Source organism: Oncorhynchus mykiss, chromosome 18 (genome assembly GCF_057628025.1).
Source record: "Oncorhynchus mykiss isolate SJ-2025 chromosome 18, ASM5762802v1, whole genome shotgun sequence".
Classification (NCBI taxonomy): Eukaryota; Metazoa; Chordata; class Actinopteri; order Salmoniformes; family Salmonidae; genus Oncorhynchus; species Oncorhynchus mykiss.
In genome coordinates this window covers 13,735,001-13,760,074 of record NC_143039.1, presented here as the reverse complement: position 1 = coordinate 13,760,074, position 25,074 = coordinate 13,735,001, and the positions used below count along the sequence as shown (strand labels likewise).

General features: G+C 44.7%; 2 protein-coding genes across 7 annotated transcripts in view; one reads left to right on the top strand and one right to left on the bottom strand.

Moving 5' to 3' along the window:
• The window catches only part of ubac2 (UBA domain containing 2), a 28,092-nt gene extending 23,954 nt beyond the window's left edge, over positions 1 to 4,138 (bottom strand). For 2 of the 5 annotated variants that reach the window (XM_090207179.1, XM_090207181.1), the window contains exons 1-4: positions 3,924 to 4,138; positions 3,424 to 3,548; positions 2,787 to 2,906; positions 1,072 to 1,178 (exon numbers count right to left, since the gene is read on the bottom strand). In XM_090207179.1, coding sequence (XP_090063305.1) covers positions 1,072 to 1,178; positions 2,787 to 2,906; positions 3,424 to 3,548; positions 3,924 to 3,954 — 383 coding nt within the window. In that variant the 5' untranslated portion in view covers positions 3,955 to 4,138. Of the gene's footprint in view, positions 1 to 543; positions 1,037 to 1,071; positions 1,179 to 2,786; positions 2,907 to 3,423; positions 3,585 to 3,635; positions 3,739 to 3,923 lie in introns of those variants that run through there. The other 3 variants (XR_016488269.1, XM_090207185.1, XM_090207187.1) reach the window with 3 other exon arrangements.
• An 8,588-nt stretch (positions 4,139 to 12,726) lies between these two features.
• The window catches only part of dachc (dachshund c), a 94,854-nt gene continuing 82,506 nt past the window's right edge, over positions 12,727 to 25,074 (top strand). Inside the window, exon 1 of one of the 2 annotated variants that reach the window (XM_036951479.2) lies at positions 12,727 to 13,518. In XM_036951479.2, the coding sequence (XP_036807374.2) occupies positions 12,968 to 13,518 (551 nt within the window). In that variant the 5' untranslated portion in view covers positions 12,727 to 12,967. The remainder of the gene's footprint in view (positions 13,519 to 25,074) is intronic. The other variant, XM_036951480.2, reaches the window with a different exon arrangement.

Sequence of the window (25,074 nt, the reverse complement as noted above, 5' to 3'; positions counted from 1 at the left end):
GTTTTTCAACATGTGCAGTGTGATGTTTTCATCTAGAACGTATAGGCCTACAGCTGGTTTGGAAGTAGCTGCAGCACATCGAGCCCCTCGTTGATCTCACTGCTCTCTAGTGGTGTTAATACAACGGTACACCTTCAGTGAACAAGTGCACACTTCAAGGAAAGGAGTCCATAGGAGCAAGGGATTGATTTAGGGATTGAGCTCAGGTGTCAAGAACATGTGTGCAGCCCAGTTAGAGGTCCCGCTGTGAAGGACAGGTGTAAAGGTAGAGGTACTCACAATCCGGCAGGCAGCCCAGTTAGATGTCCCGCTGTGAAGGACAGGTGTAAAGGTAGAGGTACTCACAATCCGGCAGGCAGCCCAGTTAGATGTCCCGCTGTGAAGGACAGGTGTAAAGGTAGAGGTACTCACAGTCCAGCAGGCAGCCCAGTTAGAGGTCCCGCTGTGAAGGACAGGAGTAAAGGTAGAGGTACTCACAGTCCGGCAGGCAGACCAGTTAGATGTCCCGCTGTGAAGGGCAGGTGTAAAGGTAGAGGTACTCACAGTCCGGCAGGCAGCCCAGTTAGAGGTCCCGCTGTGAAGAACAGGTGTAAGGGTAGAGGTACTCACAGTCCGGCAGGCAGCCCAGTTAGAGGTCCCGCTGTGAAGGACAGGTGTAAAGGTAGAGGTACTCACAGTCCGGCAGGCAGCCCAGTTAGAGGTCCCGCTGTGAAGGACAGGTGTAAAGGTAGAGGTACTCACAGTCCGGCAGGCAGCCCAGTTAGAGGTCCCGCTGTGAAGAACAGGTGTAAAGGTAGAGGTACTCACAGTCCGGCAGGCAGTCCAGTTAGAGGTCCTGCTGTGAAGGACAGGTGTAAGGGTAGAGGTACTCACAGTCCGGCAGGCAGCCCAGTTAGAGGTCCCGCTGTGAAGGACAGGTGTAAAGGTAGAGGTACTCACAGTCCGGCAGGCAGCCCAGTTAGAGGTCCCGCTGTGAAGGACAGGTGTAAAGGTAGAGGTACTCACAGTCCGGCAGGCAGCCCAGTTAGAGGTCCCGCTGTGAAGAACAGGTGTAAAGGTAGAGGTACTCACAGTCCGGCAGGCAGCTCAGACACCTGGTAGTCAAACAGGTAGTGAAACGCTTCGGACAGCAGGAAGTCCACCAGTGCAGTGAGCACCCACGTCCCAAACAGGAAGGACTACAGGAAGAACCAGGATGTTACAGTTAGGACTACAGGAAGAACCAGGATGTTACAGTTAGGCCTACAGGAAGAACCAGGATGTTACAGTTAGGCCTACAGGAAGAACCAGGATGTTACAGTTAGGACTACAGGAAGAACCAGGATGTTACAGTTAGGCCTACAGGAAGAACCAGGATGTTACAGTTAGGCCTACAGGAAGAACCAGGATGTTACAGTTAGGACTACAGGAAGAACAAGGATGTTACAGTTAGGACTACAGGAAGAACAAGGATGTTACAGTTAGGACTATAGGAAGAACCAGGATGTTACAGTTAGGACTACAGGAAGAACCAGGATGTTACAGTTAGGCCTACAGGAAGAACCAGGATGTTACAGTTAGGCCTACAGGAAGAACCAAGATGTTACAGTTAGGACTACAGGAAGAACCAGGATGTTACAGTTAGGCCTACAGGAAGAACCAAGATGTTACAGTTAGGACTACAGGAAGAACCAAGATGTTACAGTTAGGCCTATAGGAAGAACCAGGATGTTACAGTTAGGCCTATAGGAAGAACCAGGATGTTACAGTTAGGACTATAGGAAGAACCAGTATGTTACAGTTAGGCCTATAGGAAGAACCAGGATGTTACAGTTAGGCCTATAGGAAGAACCAGGATGTTACAGTTAGGACTACAGGAAGAACCAAGATGTTACAGTTAGGCCTATAGGAAGAACCAGGATGTTACAGTTAGGCCTATAGGAAGAACCAGGATGTTACAGTTAGGCCTATAGGAAGAACCAAGATGTTACAGTTAGGCCTATAGGAAGAACCAGGATGTTACAGTTAGGCCTATAGGAAGAACCAGGATGTTACAGTTAGGCCTATAGGAAGAACCAGGATGTTACAGTTAGGCCTATAGGAAGAACCAGGATGTTACAGTTAGGCCTATAGGAAGAACCAAGATGTTACAGTTAGGACTACAGGAAGAACCAGGATGTTACAGTTAGGACTATAGGAAGAACCAGGATGTTACAGTTAGGCCTATAGGAAGAACCAGGATGTTACAGTTAGGCCTATAGGAAGAACCAGGATGTTACAGTTAGGCCTATAGGAAGAACCAAGATGTTACAGTTAGGACTACAGGAAGAACCAGGATGTTACAGTTAGGACTATAGGAAGAACCAGGATGTTACAGTTAGGCCTATAGGAAGAACCAGGATGTTACAGTTAGGCCTATAGGAAGAACCAGGATGTTACAGTTAGGCCTATAGGAAGAACCAGGATGTTACAGTTAGGACTACAGGAAGAACCAGGATGTTACAGTTAGGACTATAGGAAGAACCAGGATGTTACAGTTAGGCCTATAGGAAGAACCAGGATGTTACAGTTAGGCCTATAGGAAGAACCAGGATGTTACAGTTAGGCCTATAGGAAGAACCAGGATGTTACAGTATGAAACAATGACATCACATAAAATCATATCATCATCACCACCACATCATCATCATCATTATTACGATAATTTGATTAAACAACTGATAATCTGTGCAGCACGACTGCAATAAAGACCAGCTGGAACGCACCCAGTGAGTCTAACAGAGGTTTACAAGCTGAAATGAACTTACAGCAAATTTTCTGCTGCCGAACCGTCTCTCCAAGATGCGGAAGTTGTAGATGAGCAGACTGTTGCAGAAGGTGTCCTTTAGGTCCAGACAGATCAGTCTGCCACACACTAACCGCCATACCTTACAGAAGAAGAGGAGTGAGGGTTGTTACACAGTACACACACCACAGAGTTTCTAAACCCAGAGGTGCAACATCACAAGACTTCCGGGAACGCTTGAGAAACAGACTTGGCCGACCAGATCGAAAAATGTGTCCTTAAGTTGTTAATTGTCTAGAAATCTAAATGCAAAACTGAGATTTGAGCCAATGTCTTAAGTAGCTGAAACTGTCATTACTACAACCTCGTGAAAGTGACAATCTGACATGTAATAATTTTAATCAAAAACAACTTTATATCGAAGGAGTGTCTTCGATTTGACAGCCTGCACATGCGCAGTTCGGCACCAAGACCATTAAAAGCAGATTACGTGTTTCTGGGCATGAGTTTAGCTAGCCAAAGGTCGGCTACAAGCGTGATCGGGGATTTCTATTGGAGAAGCAGTTTCTGCCCATCTTTATACTGTACTGTCTTTGGCAATATGATCCACAGGGGGAGATAGGAGAGATTTACGACACTCTCTCTCTCTTTTCCGCTACCTGGTGCTGCAGCGTGATGGCCTGCAGGCTGTAGGTGAACAGGTGATTGTACTGTGGCAGGAGGGTTAGCACGACAGTCAGACCACTGAGGACCAGGAGGAGACCTTTAGACAGGGGGGCCTTATCTGTGGGGGGAGGCAACCAATCAATCAATCACCTACCTGTAGGGCACAATCAAGTTGATACTCTTATCAGAATTTACAGCAGAGTACTTGTTCCTGGTAACGTTAAATACTGTATTGAAAATGTGGGCGGGGAAACCACATGCACCGTTCTGTCACTACAGTACTGAGCCAGCATTCAGCGTCGTTTATTAAATATTAAATTATTAAACATTATGACAAAAATGGTAAAGGCTCGAATCGTCGATTGTACGCGTAGAAACGACGATGTGACCCGTTCAAATACTTAAGATTCATCTAGAATGAATGACAGTGCAAAGCTGCGAGACAGGACCGAGCGAAAACACTCGTACACGAATCAACTAGTCTGGTACTTACCGAGCCCTCGGGAACCGGTGGTCGTGAACATGATGGAAAACGAAAAATATATATATAATGACTGTCTGTGTAAAGGCACTGCAAAATGAAGGTACAAAATTAGCTATAGTAACTAAAAGTTAGAAAGAAAAAAAAAAAACATAGTGAGATAGAGGGGAAAGGGTATCGAGTACGGTGGTCGAGTTCGTCCAGAATTGTTCGAGATTGTTGTTTTTGACACGCAAATCTCGAGATGCGCTGAATAAAAAATGGCCACATGAGGTCGCTATGTCACTATCAATGGTCAGTAAAGGTTCTCGCTCATATTATAGCTGGTAAAACAGGTCATTGCCACAATAACAGAACATACACTCAATTTGCATAACTTAAGTAATTGTATTTCTTCACTGGCCCGCGTTTCATTTAATCCATTTGATGGATACTGTCCTCGTCAGCAGAAAGTGATCAAAGAGAGGGTTTTGAGTGGCCTCTATTAATGAACATCGTCAACAAAAACACTCCTGACACTTGACTTGTACTTTGATCACCTGCCTGTACTCCCCCTCCCAGAGACATGTCAGAGGGTATTGAACAGAAGCTAGCGTTTTCTTCTCCGCATAAAGATCAAACCTCTGCCATCTCCGTGACAGTTGTTCCTGTGAAGAAGAAAAACATGCACCGTAGACACATTACTCATTCATCCTGAGATAAACCTCATCAGACAAGATAACTTCTACACACACACACTATCATTGGCTGGTTCCCTCCAGAAGCCTGAAGTGATAATGCACTGTGCGTGGTTTCTTCATCCAGACTAGCGCTCTCCTAAGCACCCTCTGACAGCTTAAGACCCTCCTCAGACGCGGAGCGGGAGGTTTCTGTGTCAGCATTTATGTCTTCCCCTCCTAACGTCTGAGCCCCTCAGGAGATAGAGAGGCAGCACCGACAGAGGCTTTGAATGGCAGGCTTTGTGTTCAGTGTCCTCTGGCCCCAAGTGTGTTTGATCTCCCTGTTTCATCTGGATACTCTGTTCATCTTCTTCTCTGGCCCTTTGTAAAAAGCACCAGATGTCTTATCGTGTTGTCTTCGTCTGTGAAATGATTCATCTTACTTCTACGAATCACAGCTACTGAGATCAGGAGGTGTCAAAGGTCAGCACAACCTCAACATGCTTATCCTTGCAAATCCACACCTCTTCTCTTGGCGCTTATTGAATGGTGTATCTGTGTTTAGGCTAGTTCACCGTCATTCATTTCACTGTAAATGGAATGTATACTTACATCAGTAACATTCAGTGCATTTCGTGTGGTAATAGTCTCGTGACATGACCGATCGTGTGGAACATTAAATGCTTTAATTAATGACACTGTGTTGGGTATTTTCAACAGGCAGCACTAGCTCTGACAGTCCCACTAATTGCTCTGCAGATGAATGATTATTTCTGCCTTAATGCATCTGTTGCCTTTAATATGACTGCTGGAAAGATTTCATTAGTGTTTCGCCATGGCAACAAAGATGTACCTACACTCGTTGCTATAGTACTCCTGTGGCTGTGAATTCTACTGTACATTAGGCGACCCCCTTGAAGAAAAACATTAGGACTTTCAACATTGTCACCTTACGTGAAAATCAGCTATTCCTTTACCTTTCTATAATATTAAATGTTAAACTCAGAAAAAAAAGAAACGGCCCTTTTTCAGGACCCTGTCTTTCAAAGATAATTAGTAAAAATCCAAACAACTCCACAGATCTTCATTGGACAGGGTTGAAACACTGTTTCCCATGCACCTGTGGTACAGTCGTTAAGACACTAACAGCTTAAAGACGGTAGGTAATTAAGGTCACAGTTATGAAAACTTAGGACACTAAAGAGGCCTTTCTACTGACTCTGAAAAACACCAAAAGAAAGATGCCCAGGGTCCCTGCTCATCTGCGTGAACGTGCCTTAGGCATACTGCAAGGAGGCATGAGGACTGCAGATGTGGCCAGGGCAATGAATTGCAATGTCCTTACTGTGAGACGCCTAAGACAGCTCTACAGGGAGACAGGATGGACAGCTGATCGTCCTCGCAGTGGCAGACCATGTGTAACATCACCTGCACAGGATCGGTGCATCTGAACATCACACCTGAGGGACAGGTACAGGATAGCAACAACAACTGCCCGAGTTACACCAGGAACGCACAATCCCTCCATCAGTGCTCAGACTGTCCGCAATAGGCTGAGAGAGGCTGGACTGAGGGCTTGTAGGCCTGAGGACGTTTCTTTTTTTGCTGAGTTTATGTTTCTGCCTTTTGTACTTTCAATGCCCAGTAGGTTGATCCATATCACGTGTCTAGTGGTTATCTGAGGAGCCTCGTCTACATCAAGATAAACATCCAGCGTTCTTTTCAGGGACTGTTTTTGTTTAACGTTGACCTTGTCAATACAAAATACCGATTGATAACAGTGTAAACTCTTCTGCTTGCTTAATTCCTTTAATATTCATAACTAGGATATTGGATAATAAACCATTAAGAGCATCGTTAAAGCTCATTAGAGAAGAGAATGGATTGATTGTGTTGAACAACTTCCCAACGTCTTTAAGTGACTTTGTTGTTTTTTTTTGGACAGGTTCCAATACGATTAGGTTTGATCTATAATGAGCTATTCCTCTATCTACCTAGACGCTTAACATATAGTGCCTCTATTATTCGTTCATTCATTCATTCATTAATGAATTGCGTTCATTAGAGTGTTGTTAATTGAATAAGGATCCATGAGGCCAGTGATCAGTGATAGCTGCAACCTTCACAGAGGCCTCGCCGGGGAAACTCCCTTGTGTCTCTACACTTTATAATGAAATATCCTTTATCAAATTAGAATTTTGTGTGTTCAACTATGTAATGATGGATATGATTATATATATTATATTTCCCTTGATTAGATTATTGGGACGACTCATTGACGCAGTGAATTGCACTCTAGGATCCTGTGTTTAACAGGTGGACAACATCTGTTCTCAATCAGTGGCTGTTGTATATTGTTTGGTTCATAAATGTATTCTCCATAATCACCTCTAGTCGTCAACAATTTATGTTAATTCAATCTTCCACAACGAGATTGACTTTATACTTTTTCGATAACTCATCATCTCTTTATGTGGCGACTCTGTTGACCTCTCATACTTCATTTCAACTGTATTACCAGTTTACTCCTGTCTTTCTCTGACCAGTGAGCTGCTTCTTCACTAGGAACATCTACAATCTACTAATTACACCTAACTTTGCCTCTCCGTCAGTTGACTTGATATGTACACTCTTAGAAAAAAGGGTTCCAAAAGGGTTCTTAGGCTGTTCCCATAGGAGAACCCTTTTCGGTTCCTGGTAGAACCTTTTTTTTGGTTCCAGGTAGAACCCTTTTTTTTGGTTCCAGGTAGAACCCTTTTTTTGGTTCCAGGTAGAACCCTTTTTTTTGGTTCCAGGTAGAACCCTTTTTTTTGGTTCCAAGTAGAACCCTTTTTTTGGTTCCAGGTAGAACCCTTTTTTTTGGTTCCAGGTAGAACCCTTTTTTTTGGTTCCAGGTAGAACCCTTTTTTTGGTTCCAGGTAGAACCTTTTGGGGTTTCATGTAACACCCTCTGTGGAAAGGATTCTCCCTGAAACCAAAACGGGTTCTTCAAAGGGTTCTGCAATGGGGACAGCTGAAGAATCCTTTTAGCTTCTAGATAGCACCTTTTTTTCTCAGAGTGTTGGCTATTTTTCTCACTCACTCAACACAGTTTTTTTTCTCAGTTGGATGCACAAGGTCAAATTGAGTCAACTCAACTAAGAAAAACAAGTATGCTGCTTTGGACACAGAAATTAGGCGAGATCAAGTGTATCTGGCTCATTACTCTCTTCTTCTCCTTCAACCTGTTCTGTGTCACTGGCACCGTTCGTTACCTCCTCACCTCAAACTCTAACTAAATCAATCCCCATCATCACCACATCAGCTCTCTCTCCTCTCTCTTGCTCTCTCCCCCCCTCTCTGTCTCTCTCGCTCTCTCTCCCTACCCCCTCTCTCTTTCTCTCTCTCTCCTCTCTCTCTCCCTACCCCCTCTCTCTTTCTCTCTCTCTCCTCTCTCTCTCTCTCGCTCCCCTCCTCTCTTTCTCTCTCTCTCTCTTTCTCTCTCTCTCCCTCATTTTCTTTAAATCTCTCTCTCTCTCTCCCTCATTTTATTTCATTCTCTCTCTCCCTCCCTCTCTCTCTTTTTCTTTCTTTCTTTCCTTCTCACTCTCTCCCTCTCCCTCTCCCTCTCCCTCTCTCTCTCTCCATCTCCACACCTACATGAGTCTGAACTGTGTCTGTTCATCCGGTACTAAAGCCTCATCTGGTCCTATTAACCCAGGGATCTAACCCACGGACATGTTCAGACTGGTCTGATACAGGGAGAGAAAAACAACACATCCGTTCTACTGGGTCGTGTTGTGACAGGGGTCTTCATGATGATTTATGGTGTGCTGTTAGGCCTGATAACTGACGCTGAGGCTCCACACTTGTTTCAATTAGCACCGCTGAAGGTCACGTTGCCGCGGACTACAGCTCATTTCCATATGCATAATCAATTTCCATTATCATGGATGACACGGGAGCATTCTGGAACTCTGTGTTGATTTGGGTCCTAATGGCTGATTCAGCTCCTGACGGAAAGGCTTGTCTGTTAGGATTATGGCTGAGAGTGGTTGGGACAGATTTCTAAATCTCCCTCTCTTTATCTCTGTCTCTCTCTGTACTACCTCTCTCTCTCTCTTTATCTCTGTCTCTCTTTTTATCTCTGTCTCTCTCTGTACTACCTCTCTCTCTCTCTTTATCTCTGTCTCTCTTTTTATCTCTGTCTCTCTCTGTACTACCTGTCTCTCTGTCTCTCTCTTTACTCTCTCTCTCTCTCTTTACTCTCTCTCTCTCTCTCTTTACTACCTCTCTCTCTTTTTATGTCTGTCTCTCTCTTTACTCTCTATCTCTCTCTCTTTATCTCTGTCTCTCTCTTTACTCTCTCTCTCTCTCTTTCTCTATCTCTCTCTTTACTCTCTTTATCTCTGTCTCTGTCTCTCTCTTTCCTCTCTCTCTCTCTCTCTTTATCTCTGTCTCTCTCTTTACTACCTCTCTCTCTTTTTATCTCTGTCTCTCTCTTTACTCTCTTTATCTCTGTCTCTGTCTCTCTCTTTACTCTCTCTCTCTCTCTCTTTATCTCTGTCTCTCTCTGTACTACCTCTCTCTCTTTTTATCTCTGTCTCTCTCTGTACTACCTCTCTCTCTTTTTTTTCTCTCTCTCTCTCTCTCTTTATCTCTGTCTCTCTCTCTTTACTCTCTCTTTCTCTCTCTTTATCTATGTCTCTCTCTTTGCTACCTCTCTCTATTTCTCTTGCTCTTCCTCAACCACTGACCCGAGGCCTCTTGATAGAGATGAAGCGTTAAATATGTTGTTATTTACTTAATGAGAATGGATAGAGTGGTATTTATGCCTCATCAGTCTGATGTGGTTGTCCTGAGTATCTACCCCTGCAGGGTAGAGTGGTACAGACAGCACACTGACTAACAGACACAGGATGTCACCACCATAAATATATAATTATCTATTACAGAAATAGAATGGGAATGTCAGTTCTAGTCATTATATTTCTATGGTCACTACACCATTCTTCTGCAGCGACAGAGAGCCCTCACACAGTGGCCTTCAGCTTTTCAAATATGTTTTGGGTGGAATTTGGTGCCCTATATGAGGTTTATTACTGTCTGGATGGTTTGACATTTGACATTGAAGTACACTTCTGATATTATGTGTGTAAATCAATGTGCCGCTATAAACCGGCGACTGGGCCGCATCTGGCCCGTGGGCCGCAGGTTTCAGAGCCGTGGCATAGACTTTTTCCTCCAATAGGTGGCAATTCCCCCTCTCCATGTCTTTTAGTGAGTCCTGACATTTTAAATGTCTATTTGCTGGTAAAAAGCCATCTCAGCAGGAGATAGAGCAGGAGTTTCCAAAGACAAAAGTGAAGTTCTCTCTCTCTTCTCTCCTGGGAGATGCTGAAAGCTAAGCATAATTAAGCAAATTTGATTAGAATCAAGCTTGACTTCTTCAGTTGACTTTTAATGAATGCAAATCGGGCATCTACATCCCTAAGATTAATTCCAGCCAATTAAAAAACACAAGAGGCTTATTCAAAAGAGGGACGGGGAAGCAGGAAGAAAAGAGTGAAAAGACCTTTAAGCTGAATAAAGAGACGTTTCTCTCCACCTCCTCTTCATAACACGCTCTCTTGAGGTTTTCTTCTCTCCCTCTGTGACTTAGATCATTATCAACGTGATGCTCCGTTAAAGCACTGTGCATTCCTATGGAGACGAGGCTATATACCGGACAAAACTACCGCGCATCGAAAAGCTCCCATATCCACAATGTTCACTTGATGCCTTTAATTTACAGATAAGGTGTTTTTTTTTGTGTTTTTTTTTTTAAACATTTGTGTAATTTAGCAGATGCTCGAATCCAGAGCGATTTACAGTTAGTGCATTGTTGTGCATTCATCTTAAAGTAACTAAGTGAGACAACCGCATGTCACTAATCACGTTTCCATCCCATCCATTTCATGCGAATGAATTTCCTGACGCGTGGAAAAAGTCCCGACCAGGCTGGTGGAAACATGAAATGCCGGTGCAATTTCATAAATGCCGAAAGACAATTTGTTCGTTCGACATGGTGGGATCTTTTTTTTGTGTCGCTAAAATTCATTATGCGAGAAATAGCGGTTCAAACGCCTTTATGCGCAAATATTGATATAATAACCATCATATCGAAGAGATCTTGGTGTCAGGCGATGACATGTTGTGTGGTCCTCCCACTACGACTCGGGAAAGCATGCAGTTTATTAGGCTACAGATGACATGTTGTGTGGTCCTCCCACTACGACTCGGGAAAGCATGCAGCTTATTAGGCTACAGATGAAATAAGTTATGATGAACTTCACAGGGTGGTGAAAGTGCAAGGTGATGAGCTTGATGCTCCTTTCCAATAAATATCCAGGGTCTGATTCTGGTGACATGATGGTCGATGCTTGGCTGCTTTGACAAATAAAAATAATATCGCTCTTAAACATAATAATCTCATAATGTAGGTAGCCTACCCGCATCTACCAGCTGTTGGCTAGAGCGCATGCGCCAATACCAACGTGGGAACATTTTTTATAGTCCTAAAGGCTAACGCAACAGTTTTTGTGACAACACCATCAGTAGTGATGAAAATGCGATGAAACCGCATTTAACTATTTTTCATTCGGCATTTAGGAATTTAACGGCAGAATACATTTTGAATTGCACGTACACAACCGTTCAAACGTTTGGGATCACTTAGAAATGTCCTTGTTTTGCTCCATTTTGTCCATTAAAATAATATCAAGTTAATCAGAAATACAGTGTAGACATTGTTATTGTTGTAAATGACTATTGTAGATGGGAAACGGCAGATTTTTTATGAATATCTACATAGGCTACAGAGGCCCATTATCAGCAACCATCACTCCTGTGTTCCAATGGCATGTTGTGTTAGCTAATCCAAGTTTATCATTTTAAACGGCTAACTGATCATTAGAAAACCTGTTTGCAATTATGTTAGCACAGCTGAAAACTGTTGTCCTGATTAAAGAAGCAATAAAACTGGCCTTCTTTAGACTAGTTGCGTATCTGGAAGGTCAGCATTTGTGGGTTCGAGTACAGGCTCAAAATGGCCAGAAACAAAGAACTTTCTTCTGAAACTCATCAGTCTATTCTTGTTCTGAGAAATGAAGGCTATTCCATGCGAGAAATTGCCAAGAAACTGAAGATCTCATACAACGCTGTGTAATACTCCCTTCACAGAACAGCGCAAACTGGCGCTAACCAGAATAGAAAGAGGCTCCGGTCCCCAACTGAGCAAGAGGACAAGTACATTAGAGTGTCTAGTTTGAGAAACAGACCCCTCAACAGTGAAGAGAGGACTCCGGGATGCTGGCCTTCTATGTAGATATTCCATTAAAAAATCTGCCTTTTCCAGCTACAATAGTCATTTACAACATTAACAATGTCTACACTGTATTTCTGATCAATTTGATGTTATTTTAAATGGACAAAAACAGTGCTTTTCTTAGAAAAACAAGGACATTTCTAAGTGACTCCAAACTTTTGAATGGTAGTGTACGTCATCACGCACAGTTTTCTACCTGCAAAAAGTCATTTTTATGGAAACATCTCTGGTTGGAAAATGTGGCCAAGTGGATGGAAACTGGCTGTTTTCAGCACATTTCTTCCTCGATAATCAGCGAAGTCAGTGCTAGTGTCATTATTTATATTTTTGAGCGGACTCAATTAGCCTATATGCTTTTTTTTTGTGTGTGCAGAGAAGAGAGTCTCCAAACCTCAGTCTTCATCAGCATTAGCAGGGAACTGTCAAGGGTATGCATTCGAGGGGTTGTGGAGGCTCAGTCCCTAATGTGGTGTGTGACAGGATGATGGGGTGGCGGCTTGAGGAGGGTCAGAGGTTAAAGTCAGGGTCCTCTTGTCTGTCCCTCTTCTCCCCCCGTAGAGGGCCCTTTTGGGGGGGTTATTATTTATAAACAGTGGGCAGCTTCCACACTCTGAATAGTCAACATCCTACAGTTAAAATTCAGTGGCGTTATCTCCGGAGCTTGTGCTGCTTATACAAATTATTCATCAAGGTGTTCAGTTTCTATTCCAGTTTTATTCTGGCCTAATGGACCGCATATTCTGAACACGGTCAACAGATGCGTGTGATGTTTTTCTAAGAATATTTAGAGGCTCCTCCTCTTTTTCATGATGTGACAGTATCATCCCGTCCGCGAGCTCCTCACTCTAGCTCAATTCTGTCATCGGTAACCTGACGCACGGACCCTTTATCCCACTCACTGCATCTCCGACATTTCTCAGCTTAAAAAAAAAAAACTACCGACGAGCTCTCAACTCTTTGATTTCTGTTTCTCTCGCAGACACTTTTTTTAGACTACACTTGACTTTCGAGACTTTCAGCTTGTTTTTTTTTTTAAAATACAGATTTGGATCATGGCCTCTCCGGCTGCTCTCATGCCCTCGGTTCCTCTCGTCCAACCGCCTCCGATACAGACTTCACCGGCGACCAACTCTCCGCCACCAGCAACCACGTCCTCATCCCCTTCACCGTCTATCGCGCCCACCGGACTGAACCCTTTCAGCGTGGACCTCTTACCAGTCCCTGTCGGTAGCCCTGGCGCACCGGTCGACGTCCTGCCCTGTAAACCGGTGTATTCTACCCCGTCGCCGGTTGAGAACACTCCGCAAAACAACGAGGTTAAAATGGTCGAGGTCAGAGGCGCCAAGCTCGCCTCTTTCACGGTAAAAGACAACGAGCTAATCTGCCTCCCGCAGGCGTTCGACCTGTTTCTGAAACACTTGGTCGGCGGACTGCACACGGTCTATACCAAGCTGAAGCGGCTCCAGATCACACCGGTGGTCTGTAACGTGGAACAGGTCCGCATCCTCCGGGGCCTCGGAGCTATTCAACCGGGAGTGAACCGGTGTAAACTCATCTCCAGGAGAGACTTCGAGACGCTGTACAACGACTGTACTAACGCCAGGTGAGTTGGTTTCCATGGTGCCCTCATCTATCTCTGATGTCTTTATAAAGAGTTGAAGCGACCGAACAACGCAACGTTGTTGAAATAATGGCACCTTTTCCAATCTTTTAAAAGTGTTTCAGTGGCTCAAACTGAGTCTCTGCAATTATGTGTAGGTGTGCGTAATGGGGGGATTTTGCGGAGCGCACACAAACACGATCTCTCTCTCTCTCTCTCCCCCATCTCTTTGCATTTAACACTGTTAGTTACTCTGAGAAATTGATTCTTCACAGAAATTAATTAATTTTCATTTGGCCCAAAGCGGCCGTTTAAATCAGGGCGCTGCTGACTGGCTGTTTCTCTCTCGTCGTGTTCTGCGTGTAGTGTAACTGCCTTCTCGTATCAATCAGTTGTAGCCCCGAGGATGAGCTCATCACTGGAGACATACACTTTGAGATGTCTATTTCTCTATATTTATGATTTAATTATGTAAATAGGCTGGTCTCTGTAACTCTGTGTGACCTGCTGTTTGGCTCATTAGCACTGAGATGACAGAGTTCGCGTCTCAAACGGCACCCTATTTCTTATGTAGTGCACTACTTTTGACCAAAGCTCTGTGGGCCATCGTCAAAAGTAGTGCACTACATAGGGGGACAGGGTGCCATTTGGGACAAACACTGAACACATTCTTGACCCAGGAAATTAAAAAGTTAATATCAGAAAGAGTGTGATTTATTTGATTATGCCTTAATCAGTTGTTCAGTGCATTTTGAAAGTGAAAATGCTGTTGGGGAAAGAGTTGGTTTAGCCTCTGTCCTCTCCAGCTTTTTACAGGTTAAAGACTTATTTCTTGTTAAAAGGCTACTGTTGACATTTATTAATTTACTCATATGAACCATCCAGTCTTACATGTCTTGGACCGGGTTTGTTCCACAACAGCCTCTCCAGCAACTACATGTGACTCACCAGTGACGCCACTCTGAGTCAAAGCCTTTAGTTTTGGCTTCACTCAGACCTCAGTCATAATCCACAGTTACACACCAATGAGACGCGGTTGAGATCACAGGCGTTTATGTTCATGCCAGTAACTTAGAATAGTACCAGTTCCCGACAGAGAACCTTTGTTTAACGAGGCAATCTGATCTTCTTGTCTCTCACACAAAGACAAGGTTCCATTTAGTTACAGCAAGCACATCATAACAAGTCCAGGGCAAATCCTGTTTCCCAATGATATGTCTCCAGTTTAAAGATAGTTTATCTTTGAGATATACATGTTAGTTATTCATCTCTTCCTGTATGTATGGATCTTGTTCATCTCTTCCTGTATGTATGGATCTTGTTCATCTCTTCCTGTATGTATGGATCTTGTTCATCTCTTCCTGTATGTATGGATCTTGTTCATCTCTTCCTGTATGTATGGATCTTGTTCATCTCTTCCTGTATGTATGGATCTTGGTCATCTCTTCCTGTATGTATGGATCTTGGTCATCTCTTCCTGTATGTATGGATCTTGTTCATCTCTTCCTGTATGTATGGATCTTGGTCATCTCTTCCTGTATGTATGGATCTTGGTCATCTCTTCCTGTATGTATGGATCTTGGTAATCTCTTCCTGTATGTATGGATCTTGGTCATCTCTTCCTGTATGTATGGATCTTGTTCATCTCTTCCTGTATGTATGGATCTTGTTCATCTCTTCCTGTATGTATGGATCTTGTTCATCTCTTCCTGTATGTATGGATCTTGTTCATCTCTTCCTGTATGTATGGATCTTGGTCATCTCTTCCTGTATGTATGGATCTTGGTCATCTCTTCCTGTATGTATGGATCTTGTTCATCTCTTCCTGTATGTATGGATCTTGGTCATCTCTTCCTGTATGTATGGATCTTGTTCATCTCTTCCTGTATGTATGGATCTTGGTCATCTCTTCCTGTATGTATGGATCTTGTTCATCTCTTCCTGTATGTATGGATCTTGGTCATCTCTTCCTGTATGTATGGATCTTGGTCATCTCTTCCTGTATGTATGGATCTTGTTCATCTCTTCCTGTATGTATGGATCTTGGTCATCTCTTCCTGTATGTATGGATCTTGTTCATCTCTTCCTGTATGTATGGATCTTGGTCATCTCTTCCTGTATGTATGGATCTTGTTCATCTCTTCCTGTATGTATGGATCTTGGTCATCTCTTCCTGTATGTATGGATCTTGTTCATCTCTTCCTGTATGTATGGATCTTGGTCATCTCTTCCTGTATGTATGGATCTTGGTCATCTCTTCCTGTATGTATGGATCTTGGTCATCTCTTCCTGTATGTATGGATCTTGGTCATCTCTTCCTGTATGTATGGATCTTGGTCATCTCTTCCTGTATGTATGGATCTTGGTAATCTCTTCCTGTATGTATGGATCTTGTTCATCTCTTCCTGTATGTATGGATCTTGGTCATCTCTTCCTGTATGTATGGATCTTGTTCATCTCTTCCTGTATGTATGGATCTTGGTCATCTCTTCCTGTATGTATGGATCTTGGTCATCTCTTCCTGTATGTATGGATCTTGGTCATCTCTTCCTGTATGTATGGATCTTGGTCATCTCTTCCTGTATGTATGGATCTTGTTCATCTCTTCCTGTATGTATGGATCTTGGTCATCTCTTCCTGTATGTATGGATCTTGTTCATCTCTTCCTGTATGTATGGATCTTGTTCATCTCTTCCTGTATGTATGGATCTTGGTCATCTCTTCCTGTATGTATGGATCTTGGTCATCTCTTCCTGTATGTATGGATCTTGGTCATCTCTTCCTGTATGTATGGATCTTGGTCATCTCTTCCTGTATGTATGGATCTTGGTCATCTCTTCCTGTATGTATGGATCTTGGTCATCTCTTCCTGTATGTATGGATCTTGTTCATCTCTTCCTGTATGTATGGATCTTGTTCATCTCTTCCTGTATGTATGGATCTTGTTCATCTCTTCCTGTATGTATGGATCTTGTTCATCTCTTCCTGTATGTATGGATCTTGTTCATCTCTTCCTGTATGTATGGATCTTGGTCATCTCTTCCTGTATGTATGGATCTTGGTTAATCTCTTCCTGTATGTATGGATCTTGGTCATCTCTTCCTGTATGTATGGATCTTGGTCATCTCTTCCTGTATGTATGGATCTTGGTCATCTCTTCCTGTATGTATGGATCTTGGTCATCTCTTCCTGTATGTATGGATCTTGGTCATCTCTTCCTGTATGTATGGATCTTGGTCATCTCTTCCTGTATGTATGGATCTTGGTCATCTCTTCCTGTATGTATGGATCTTGTTCATCTCTTCCTGTATGTATGGATCTTGGTCATCTCTTCCTGTATGTATGGATCTTGGTCATCTCTTCCTGTATGTATGGATCTTGGTCATCTCTTCCTGTATGTATGGATCTTGGTCATCTCTTCCTGTATGTATGGATCTTGGTCATCTCTTCCTGTATGTATGGATCTTGGTCATCTCTTCCTGTATGTGTGGATCTTGGTCATCTCTTCCTGTATGTGTGGATCTTGGTCATCTCTTCCTGTATGTATGGATCTTGGTCATCTCTTCCTGTATGTATGGATCTTGTTCATCTCTTCCTGTATGTATGGATCTTGGTCATCTCTTCCTGTATGTATGGATCTTGGTCATCTCTTCCTGTATGTATGGATCTTGTTCATCTCTTCCTGTATGTATGGATCTTGGTCATCTCTTCCTGTATGTATGGATCTTGGTCATCTCTTCCTGTATGTATGGATCTTGGTCATCTCTTCCTGTATGTATGGATCTTGTTCATCTCTTCCTGAATGTATGGATCTTGGTCATCTCTTCCTGAATGTATGGATCTTGGTCATCTCTTCCTGTATGTATGGATCTTGGTCATCTCTTCCTGTATGTATGGATCTTGTTCATCTCTTCCTGTATGTATGGATCTTGGTCATCTCTTCCTGTATGTATGGATCTTGGTCATCTCTTCCTGTATGTATGGATCTTGTTCATCTCTTCCTGTATGTATGGATCTTGGTAATCTCTTCCTGTATGTATGGATCTTGTTCATCTCTTCCTGTATGTATGGATCTTGTTCATCTCTTCCTGTATGTATGGATCTTGTTCATCTCTTCCTGTATGTATGGATCTTGGTCATCTCTTCCTGTATGTATGGATCTTGGTCATCTCTTCCTGTATGTATGGATCTTGGTCATCTCTTCCTGTATGTATGGATCTTGGTCATCTCTTCCTGTATGTATGGATCTTGGTCATCTCTTCCTGTATGTATGGATCTTGGTCATCTCTTCCTGTATGTATGGATCTTGGTCATCTCTTCCTGTATGTATGGATCTTGTTCATCTCTTCCTGTATGTATGGATCTTGTTCATCTCTTCCTGTATGTATGGATCTTGTTCATCTCTTCCTGTATGTATGGATCTTGGTCATCTCTTCCTGTATGTATGGATCTTGGTCATCTCTTCCTGTATGTATGGATCTTGGTCATCTCTTCCTGTATGTATGGATCTTGGTCATCTCTTCCTGTATGTATGGATCTTGGTCATCTCTTCCTGTATGTATGGATCTTGGTCATCTCTTCCTGTATGTATGGATCTTGGTCATCTCTTCCTGTATGTATGGATCTTGTTCATCTCTTCCTGTATGTATGGATCTTGGTCATCTCTTCCTGTATGTATGGATCTTGGTCATCTCTTCCTGTATGTATGGATCTTGGTCATCTCTTCCTGTATGTATGGATCTTGGTCATCTCTTCCTGTATGTATGGATCTTGGTCATCTCTTCCTGTATGTATGGATCTTGGTCATCTCTTCCTGTATGTATGGATCTTGGTCATCTCTTCCTGTATGTATGGATCTTGGTCATCTCTTCCTGTATGTATGGATCTTGTTAATCTGTAGTGATAATAATCTAGAACAGATGTTACAGTAAACCCTATAGTTTAACATCACTGTCAGGAGAGAGAATAGAGGGAGAGAGAGAATAGAGGGAGAGAGAGAATAGAGGGAGAGAGAGAATAGAGGGGGAGATGGAGAATAGAGGGAAAGAGAGAATAGAGGGAGAGAGAGAATAGAGGGAGAGAGAATAGAGGGAGAGAGAGAATAGAGGGAGAGATAGAATAGAGGGAGAGAGAGAATAGAGGGAGAGAGAGAATAGAGGGAGAGAGAGAATAGAGGGAGAGAGAGAATAGAGGGAGAGGGAGAATAGAGGGAAAGAGAGAATAGAGGGAGAGAGAGAATAGAGGGAGAGAGAGAGAATAGAGGGAGAGAGAGAATAGAGGGAGAGAGAGAATAGAGGGAGAGAGAGAATAGAGGGAGAGAGAGAATAGAGGGGGAGAGAGAGAATAGAGGGAGAGAGAGAATAGAGGGAGAGAGAGACACACCTTTGACTCTGGTTCTTTTCATGTCTTTAGAGAGGGTCCTCTCATCTGACAGTGTGATTAAACTCTCCTGCACACACACACATACTCTCTCATGTCTGTGTTGTGAAGGGTAAGGACAGAGATCATATGTGCGTGTTAGGGCCAGTGATGATAGCCAGGGACATTATTACTGTGCTGCTAGAAAAAGCCATCTGCCATCTCTCAGGGGGTGTGGTCTCTCTGATCCTCTCTGATCCTCTCTGATGGCTTAATACACAATAACAGCAGTGTAATGTGATATCTGTACTGCGTACACACACACACACACACACACACACACACACACACACACACACACACACACTGTCTTCATGTACTCTCCACTCTTGACCCCTGGAATGTCGGTGATGGAATGTGATCCGGTATCAGTTAAAAGGATTCCTGGGATCAAACAGGAGTCTGTGCCTCTCCCTATCCCAGCCTGGATTAAACACAAGACATGGGAACACAGGAGTGTGTGGAGGAGGGAGAGAGGGAGAGAGAAGAAGAGAGGGAGAGAGAAAGGGAGAGAGGGAGAGAGAGAGAGAGAGAAAGGGCAGAAGAGAGAGAGAGAGGGAAGAAGAGAGGGAGGGAGAGAGAGAGGGAGAAAGAGATAGAGAGAGAGTGAGAGAGAGGGAAAGGGGGAGGAGCAGTACTCCATCCTCACCTTGTCTTGTATTGTCATTACATCATTATTCAGGCAGGCTGCTCCATGTCTCTGCTGCCTGCACTGTCATTCATTACACGGCTTTGGCCCTCAGACAGACAAGACATATTTTCCACAGCTGGGAATACCGTGTGTGTGTGTGTGTGTGTGTGTGTGTGTGTGTGTGTGTGTGTGTGTGTGTGTGTGTGTGTGTGTGTGTGTGTGTGTGAGAGAGAGCGATGGGGGGATAAAATAGATATGACAAGAGATCAGCATCACATGGACTTTTCCTCTTTTTCCTAAAACACACTGCTACCCTCTCTGCTGGGGAGTCAGTCATCCAGTCATCCAGTCATCCAGTCATCCAGTTAGCCAGTCTGCTACCCTCTCTGCTGGGGAGCCAGTCACCTAGTTAGCCAGTCACCCAGTTAGCCAGTCAGCCAGTCACCCAGTTAGCCAGTCACCCAGTTAGCCAGTCAGTCACCCAGTCAGCCATCCCCACCCTCCCACCCAGTAGCTTTGTACTGTACAGTCAGGGTTACTTGACAGAATAGTTGTTCCACTGTTTTGACTGCAACACGTCCCTGTCTTTCATGACCTGTTTTCAAAGTGAGACTGGATGGGCTGGTGGTTTCCAGGGAGGATGGAGTGTGTTCCTGTGTGTCTGTGTGTGTGTGTCTGCTTTGTCTCTTCCACTAAGCTCCAGCTGCTGTGTCCTCCTGTTAGCGTTTCATGTTTCAGGTAACACACACTCATACCCACACACACACACACACACACACACACACACACACACACACACACACACACACACACACACACACACACACACACACACACACACACACATTTCTGCGTACAGTATTCCTCAGTATGTTTTTCTCAGCCGGTGGCCTCAATAAGATTGTGTATTAACCTGATTAGGCTGGTTCAGTGGAGTGGACCGAACAGTGGAGTGGACAGAATAGTGGAGTGGACAGAATAGTGGAGTGGACAGAACAGTGGAGTGGACAGAATAGTGGAGTGGACAGAACAGTGGAGTGGACAGAATAGTGGAGTGGACAGAACAGTGGAGTGGACAGAACAGTGGAGTGGACAGAATAGTGGAGTGGACAGAACAGTGGAGTGGACAGAACAGTGGAGTGGACAGAATAGTGGAGTGGACAGAACAGTGGAGTGGACAGAATAGTGGAGTGGACAGAATAGTGGAGTGGACAGAACAGTGGAGTGGACAGAACAGTGGAGTGGACAGAATAGTGGAGTGGACAGAATAGTGGAGTGGACAGAATAGTGGAGTGGACAGAATAGTGGAGTGGACAGAATAGCGGAGTGGACAGAATAGTGGAGTGGACAGAATAGTGGAGTGGACAGAACAGTGGAGTGGACAGAACAGTGGAGTGGACAGAACAGTGGAGTGGACAGAATAGTGGAGTGGACAGAATAGTGGAGTGGACAGAATAGTGGAGTGGACAGAACAGTGGAGTGGACAGAACAGTGGAGTGGACAGAACAGTGGAGTGGACAGAATAGTGGAGTGGACAGAATAGTGGAGTGGACAGAACAGTGGAGTGGACAGAATAGTGTGTCTTTTAAATGCTGTAAATTAAGTCAATTGAGTCCTTGTGAGAGAGAGAGAGTGTGTGTTTGTGAGAGGGGGGGGGGGGGGGGGGGCATGGTGTGTGACCTCTTGTCTCAGACTTTAATTAAAATCTCACCCAGACGTCCTCTTCCACGCCATGGCTCAGATTCCCACAGCTCTGTTCATACACACACACAGACACATATACACACACACACACACACACACACAGAGCACACACACATACACACACAGTTACACACACACACACACACACAGAGCACACACACACACACATTCCCGGTGCATCCTGCAGCTCACCACATGTCCTTCCACCTTTCTCTCTCCTCTCTCTGCTTGATGACTTTTCCATGAAAGGCCTTTTCATTAATCCACCTCAGGGAACCTCAGCTCTCTGTCTCCACCTCACAGAGCACACACACACACACACACACACACACACACACACACACACACACACACACACACACACACACACACACACACACACACAGAGCACACACACACACACAGAACACACACACATACACAGAGCACACACACACACACAGAACACACACACATACACAGACAGTTACACACACACACACAGAGCACACACACACACACACACACACACACACACTCACACACACACACACACACACACACACACACACACACACACACACACACACACACACACACACACACACACACACACACACACACAGTTATACACACACACACACATACATGTTTGTAGAAATACAACTGAGGCCTGGTGTTGTTGCTGGACGGCCAGCAAAACCCCATCAGGTCAGCGTATGTGGTTTGATTGTAATAAGATAGATTAGAAGTTGTTTTTAAAATGGACTATTTTGTATTAGTCTGTTACCTGTGTGACATAATTAGTAGTTATTTCTAGAGCTGGGTGTCTCCTCTCTTCATGAACCTCTAACTGTGAAGGCTAATTATCAGCGTTCATAATGCTGCAATTAAGACGTCTGCTGCCTGCTCTGCCTGCTGCCTGCTCTGCCTGCTGCCTGCTGCCTGCTCTGTCTGCTCTGCCTGCTGCCTGCTCTGCCTGCTGCCTGCTCTGCCTGCTCTGTCTGCTGCCTGCTCTGCCTGCTGCCTGCTCTGCCTGCTCTGTCTGCTGCCTGCTGCCTGCTGCCTGCTCTGTCTGCTCTGCCTGCTGCCTGCTCTGCCTGCTGCCTGCTCTGCCTGCTCTGTCTGCTGCCTGCTCTGCCTGCTGCCTGCTCTGCCTGCTGCCTGCTCTGTCTGCTCTGCCTGCTGCCTGCTCTGCCTGCTCTGTCTGCTGCCTGCTCTGCCTGCTGCCTGCTCTGCCTGCTGCCTGCTCTGCCTGCTCTGCCTGCTGTCTGCTCTGCCTGCTGCCTGCTCTGCCTGCTCTGCCTGCTGCCTGCTCTGCCTGCTCTGCCTGCTCTGCCTGCTGCCTGCTCTGCCTGCTCTGCCTGCTGCCTGCTCTTCCTGCTCTGCCTGCTGCCTGCTCTGCCTGCTGCCTGCTGTCTGCTCTGCCTGCTGCCTGCTCTGCCTGCTGCCTGCTCTGGGAGACTCCTGATGACCGTTTCATGTGCTTTAATCATACAGCGGGATATGAGCACAGTTAAAGGCTCCCTCCTTAATTGGTCAGTCAACGTGAGCTTGTTTAAATCATAGTTTCTTCCTTGTCTTTCACTGTGCTGTTGCTCTTTATGGGACTAGGGCTGGCCAGGTTGTGTTACTGTAAATCTCTCTAGGGGCCTAAGGCTGGCTAGGTTGTGTTACTGTAAAAGGATTTAGGGGACTAGGGCTCGGCTGTCCAGGTTGTGTTACTGTAAATCTCTCTAGGGGACTAAGGCTGGCTAGGTTGTTACTGTAAAGTTCTTTAATGGACTAGGGCTAGGCTGGCCAGGTTGTGTTACTGTAAAAGGATATAGGGGACTAGGGCTAGGCTGGCCAGGTTGTGTTACTGTAAATCTCTCTAGGGGACTAAGGCTGGCTAGGTTGTGTTACTGTAAAGTTCTTTAGTGGACTAGGACTAATTAAGACTGATCCTGCCTCACTAGGTTGTGTTACTGTAAATCACTTGGTGTTAAAGAGAGAGGCATTAAGACACAATCCTTAATTTGTGCCTAGACTAAAAGAGTGTGTCACAAACAATGGGGGAAACGCCCGGTGACGTTGCTTCTTTGGGGGTGTAGGCCGTGTTACTGTAAAGTTATTTAGTGACTAGGGCTAGGCTGGCTAGGCCGTGTTACTGTAAAGTAATTTAGCGACTAGGGCTAGGCTGGCTAGGCCGTGTTACTGTAAAGTTATTTAGCGACTAGGGCTAGGCTGGCTAGGCCGTGTTACTGTAAAGTTATTTAGCGACTAGGGCTAGGCTGGCTAGGCCGTGTTACTGTAAAGTTATTTAGCGACTAGGGCTAGGCTGGCTAGGCCGTGTTACTGTAAAGTTATTTAGCGACTAGGGCTAGGCTGGCTAGGCCGTGTTACTGTAAAGCAATTTAGCGATTAGGGCTAGGCTGGCTAGGTTGTGTTACTGTAAAGTTATTTAGCGACTAGGGCTAGGCTGGCTAGGCCGTGTTACTGTAAAGTTATTTAGCGACTAGGGCTAGGCTGGCTAGGCCGTGTTACTGTAAAGTTATTTAGCGACTAGGGCTAGGCCGTGTTACTGTAAAGTTATTTAGCGACTAGGGCTAGGCTGGCTAGGCCGTGTTACTGTAAAGTTATTTAGCGACTAGGGCTAGGCTGGCTAGGCCGTGTTACTGTAAAGTAATTTAGCGATTAGGGCTAGGCTGGCTAGGCTGTGTTACTGTAAAGTTATTTAGCGACTAGGGCTAGGCTGGCTAGGCCGTGTTACTGTAAAGTTATTTAGCGACTAGGGCTAGGCTGGCTAGGCCGTGTTACTGTAAAGTTATTTAGCGACTAGGGCTAGGCTGGCTAGGCCGTGTTACTGTAAAGTTATTTAGCGACTAGGGCTAGGCTGGCTAGGCCGTGTTACTGTAAAGTTATTTAGCGACTAGGGCTAGGCTGGCTAGGCCGTGTTACTGTAAAGTTATTTAGCGACTAGGGCTAGGCTGGCTAGGCCGTGTTACTGTAAAGTTATTTAGCGACTAGGGCTAGGCTGTGTTACTGTAAAGTTATTTAGCGACTAGGGCTAGGCTGGCTAGGCCGTGTTACTGTAAAGTTATTTAGCGACTAGGGCTAGGCCGTGTTACTGTAAAGTTATTTAGCGACTAGGGCTAGGCTGGCTAGGCCGTGTTACTGTAAAGTAATTTAGCGATTAGGGCTAGGCTGGCTAGGCTGTGTTACTGTAAAGTTATTTAGCGACTAGGGCTAGGCTGGCTAGGCCGTGTTACTGTAAAGTTATTTAGCGACTAGGGCTAGGCTGGCTAGGCCGTGTTACTGTAAAGTTATTTAGCGACTAGGGCTAGGCTGGCTAGGCCGTGTTACTGTAAAGTTATTTAGCGACTAGGGCTAGGCTGGCTAGGCCGTGTTACTGTAAAGTTATTTAGCGACTAGGGCTAGGCTGGCTAGGCCGTGTTACTGTAAAGTTATTTAGCGACTAGGGCTAGGCTGGCTAGGCCGTGTTACTGTAAAGTTATTTAGCGACTAGGGCTAGGCTGTGTTACTGTAAAGTTATTTAGCGACTAGGGCTAGGCTGGCTAGGCCGTGTTACTGTAAAGTTATTTAGCGACTAGGGCTAGGCCGTGTTACTGTAAAGTTATTTAGCGACTAGGGCTAGGCTGGCTAGGCCGTGTTACTGTAAAGTTATTTAGCGACTAGGGCTAGGCTGTGTTACTGTAAAGTTATTTAGCGACTAGGGCTAGGCTGGCTAGGCCGTGTTACTGTAAAGTTATTTAGCGACTAGGGCTAGGCTGTGTTACTGTAAAGTTATTTAGCGACTAGGGCTAGGCTGGCTAGGCCGTGTTACT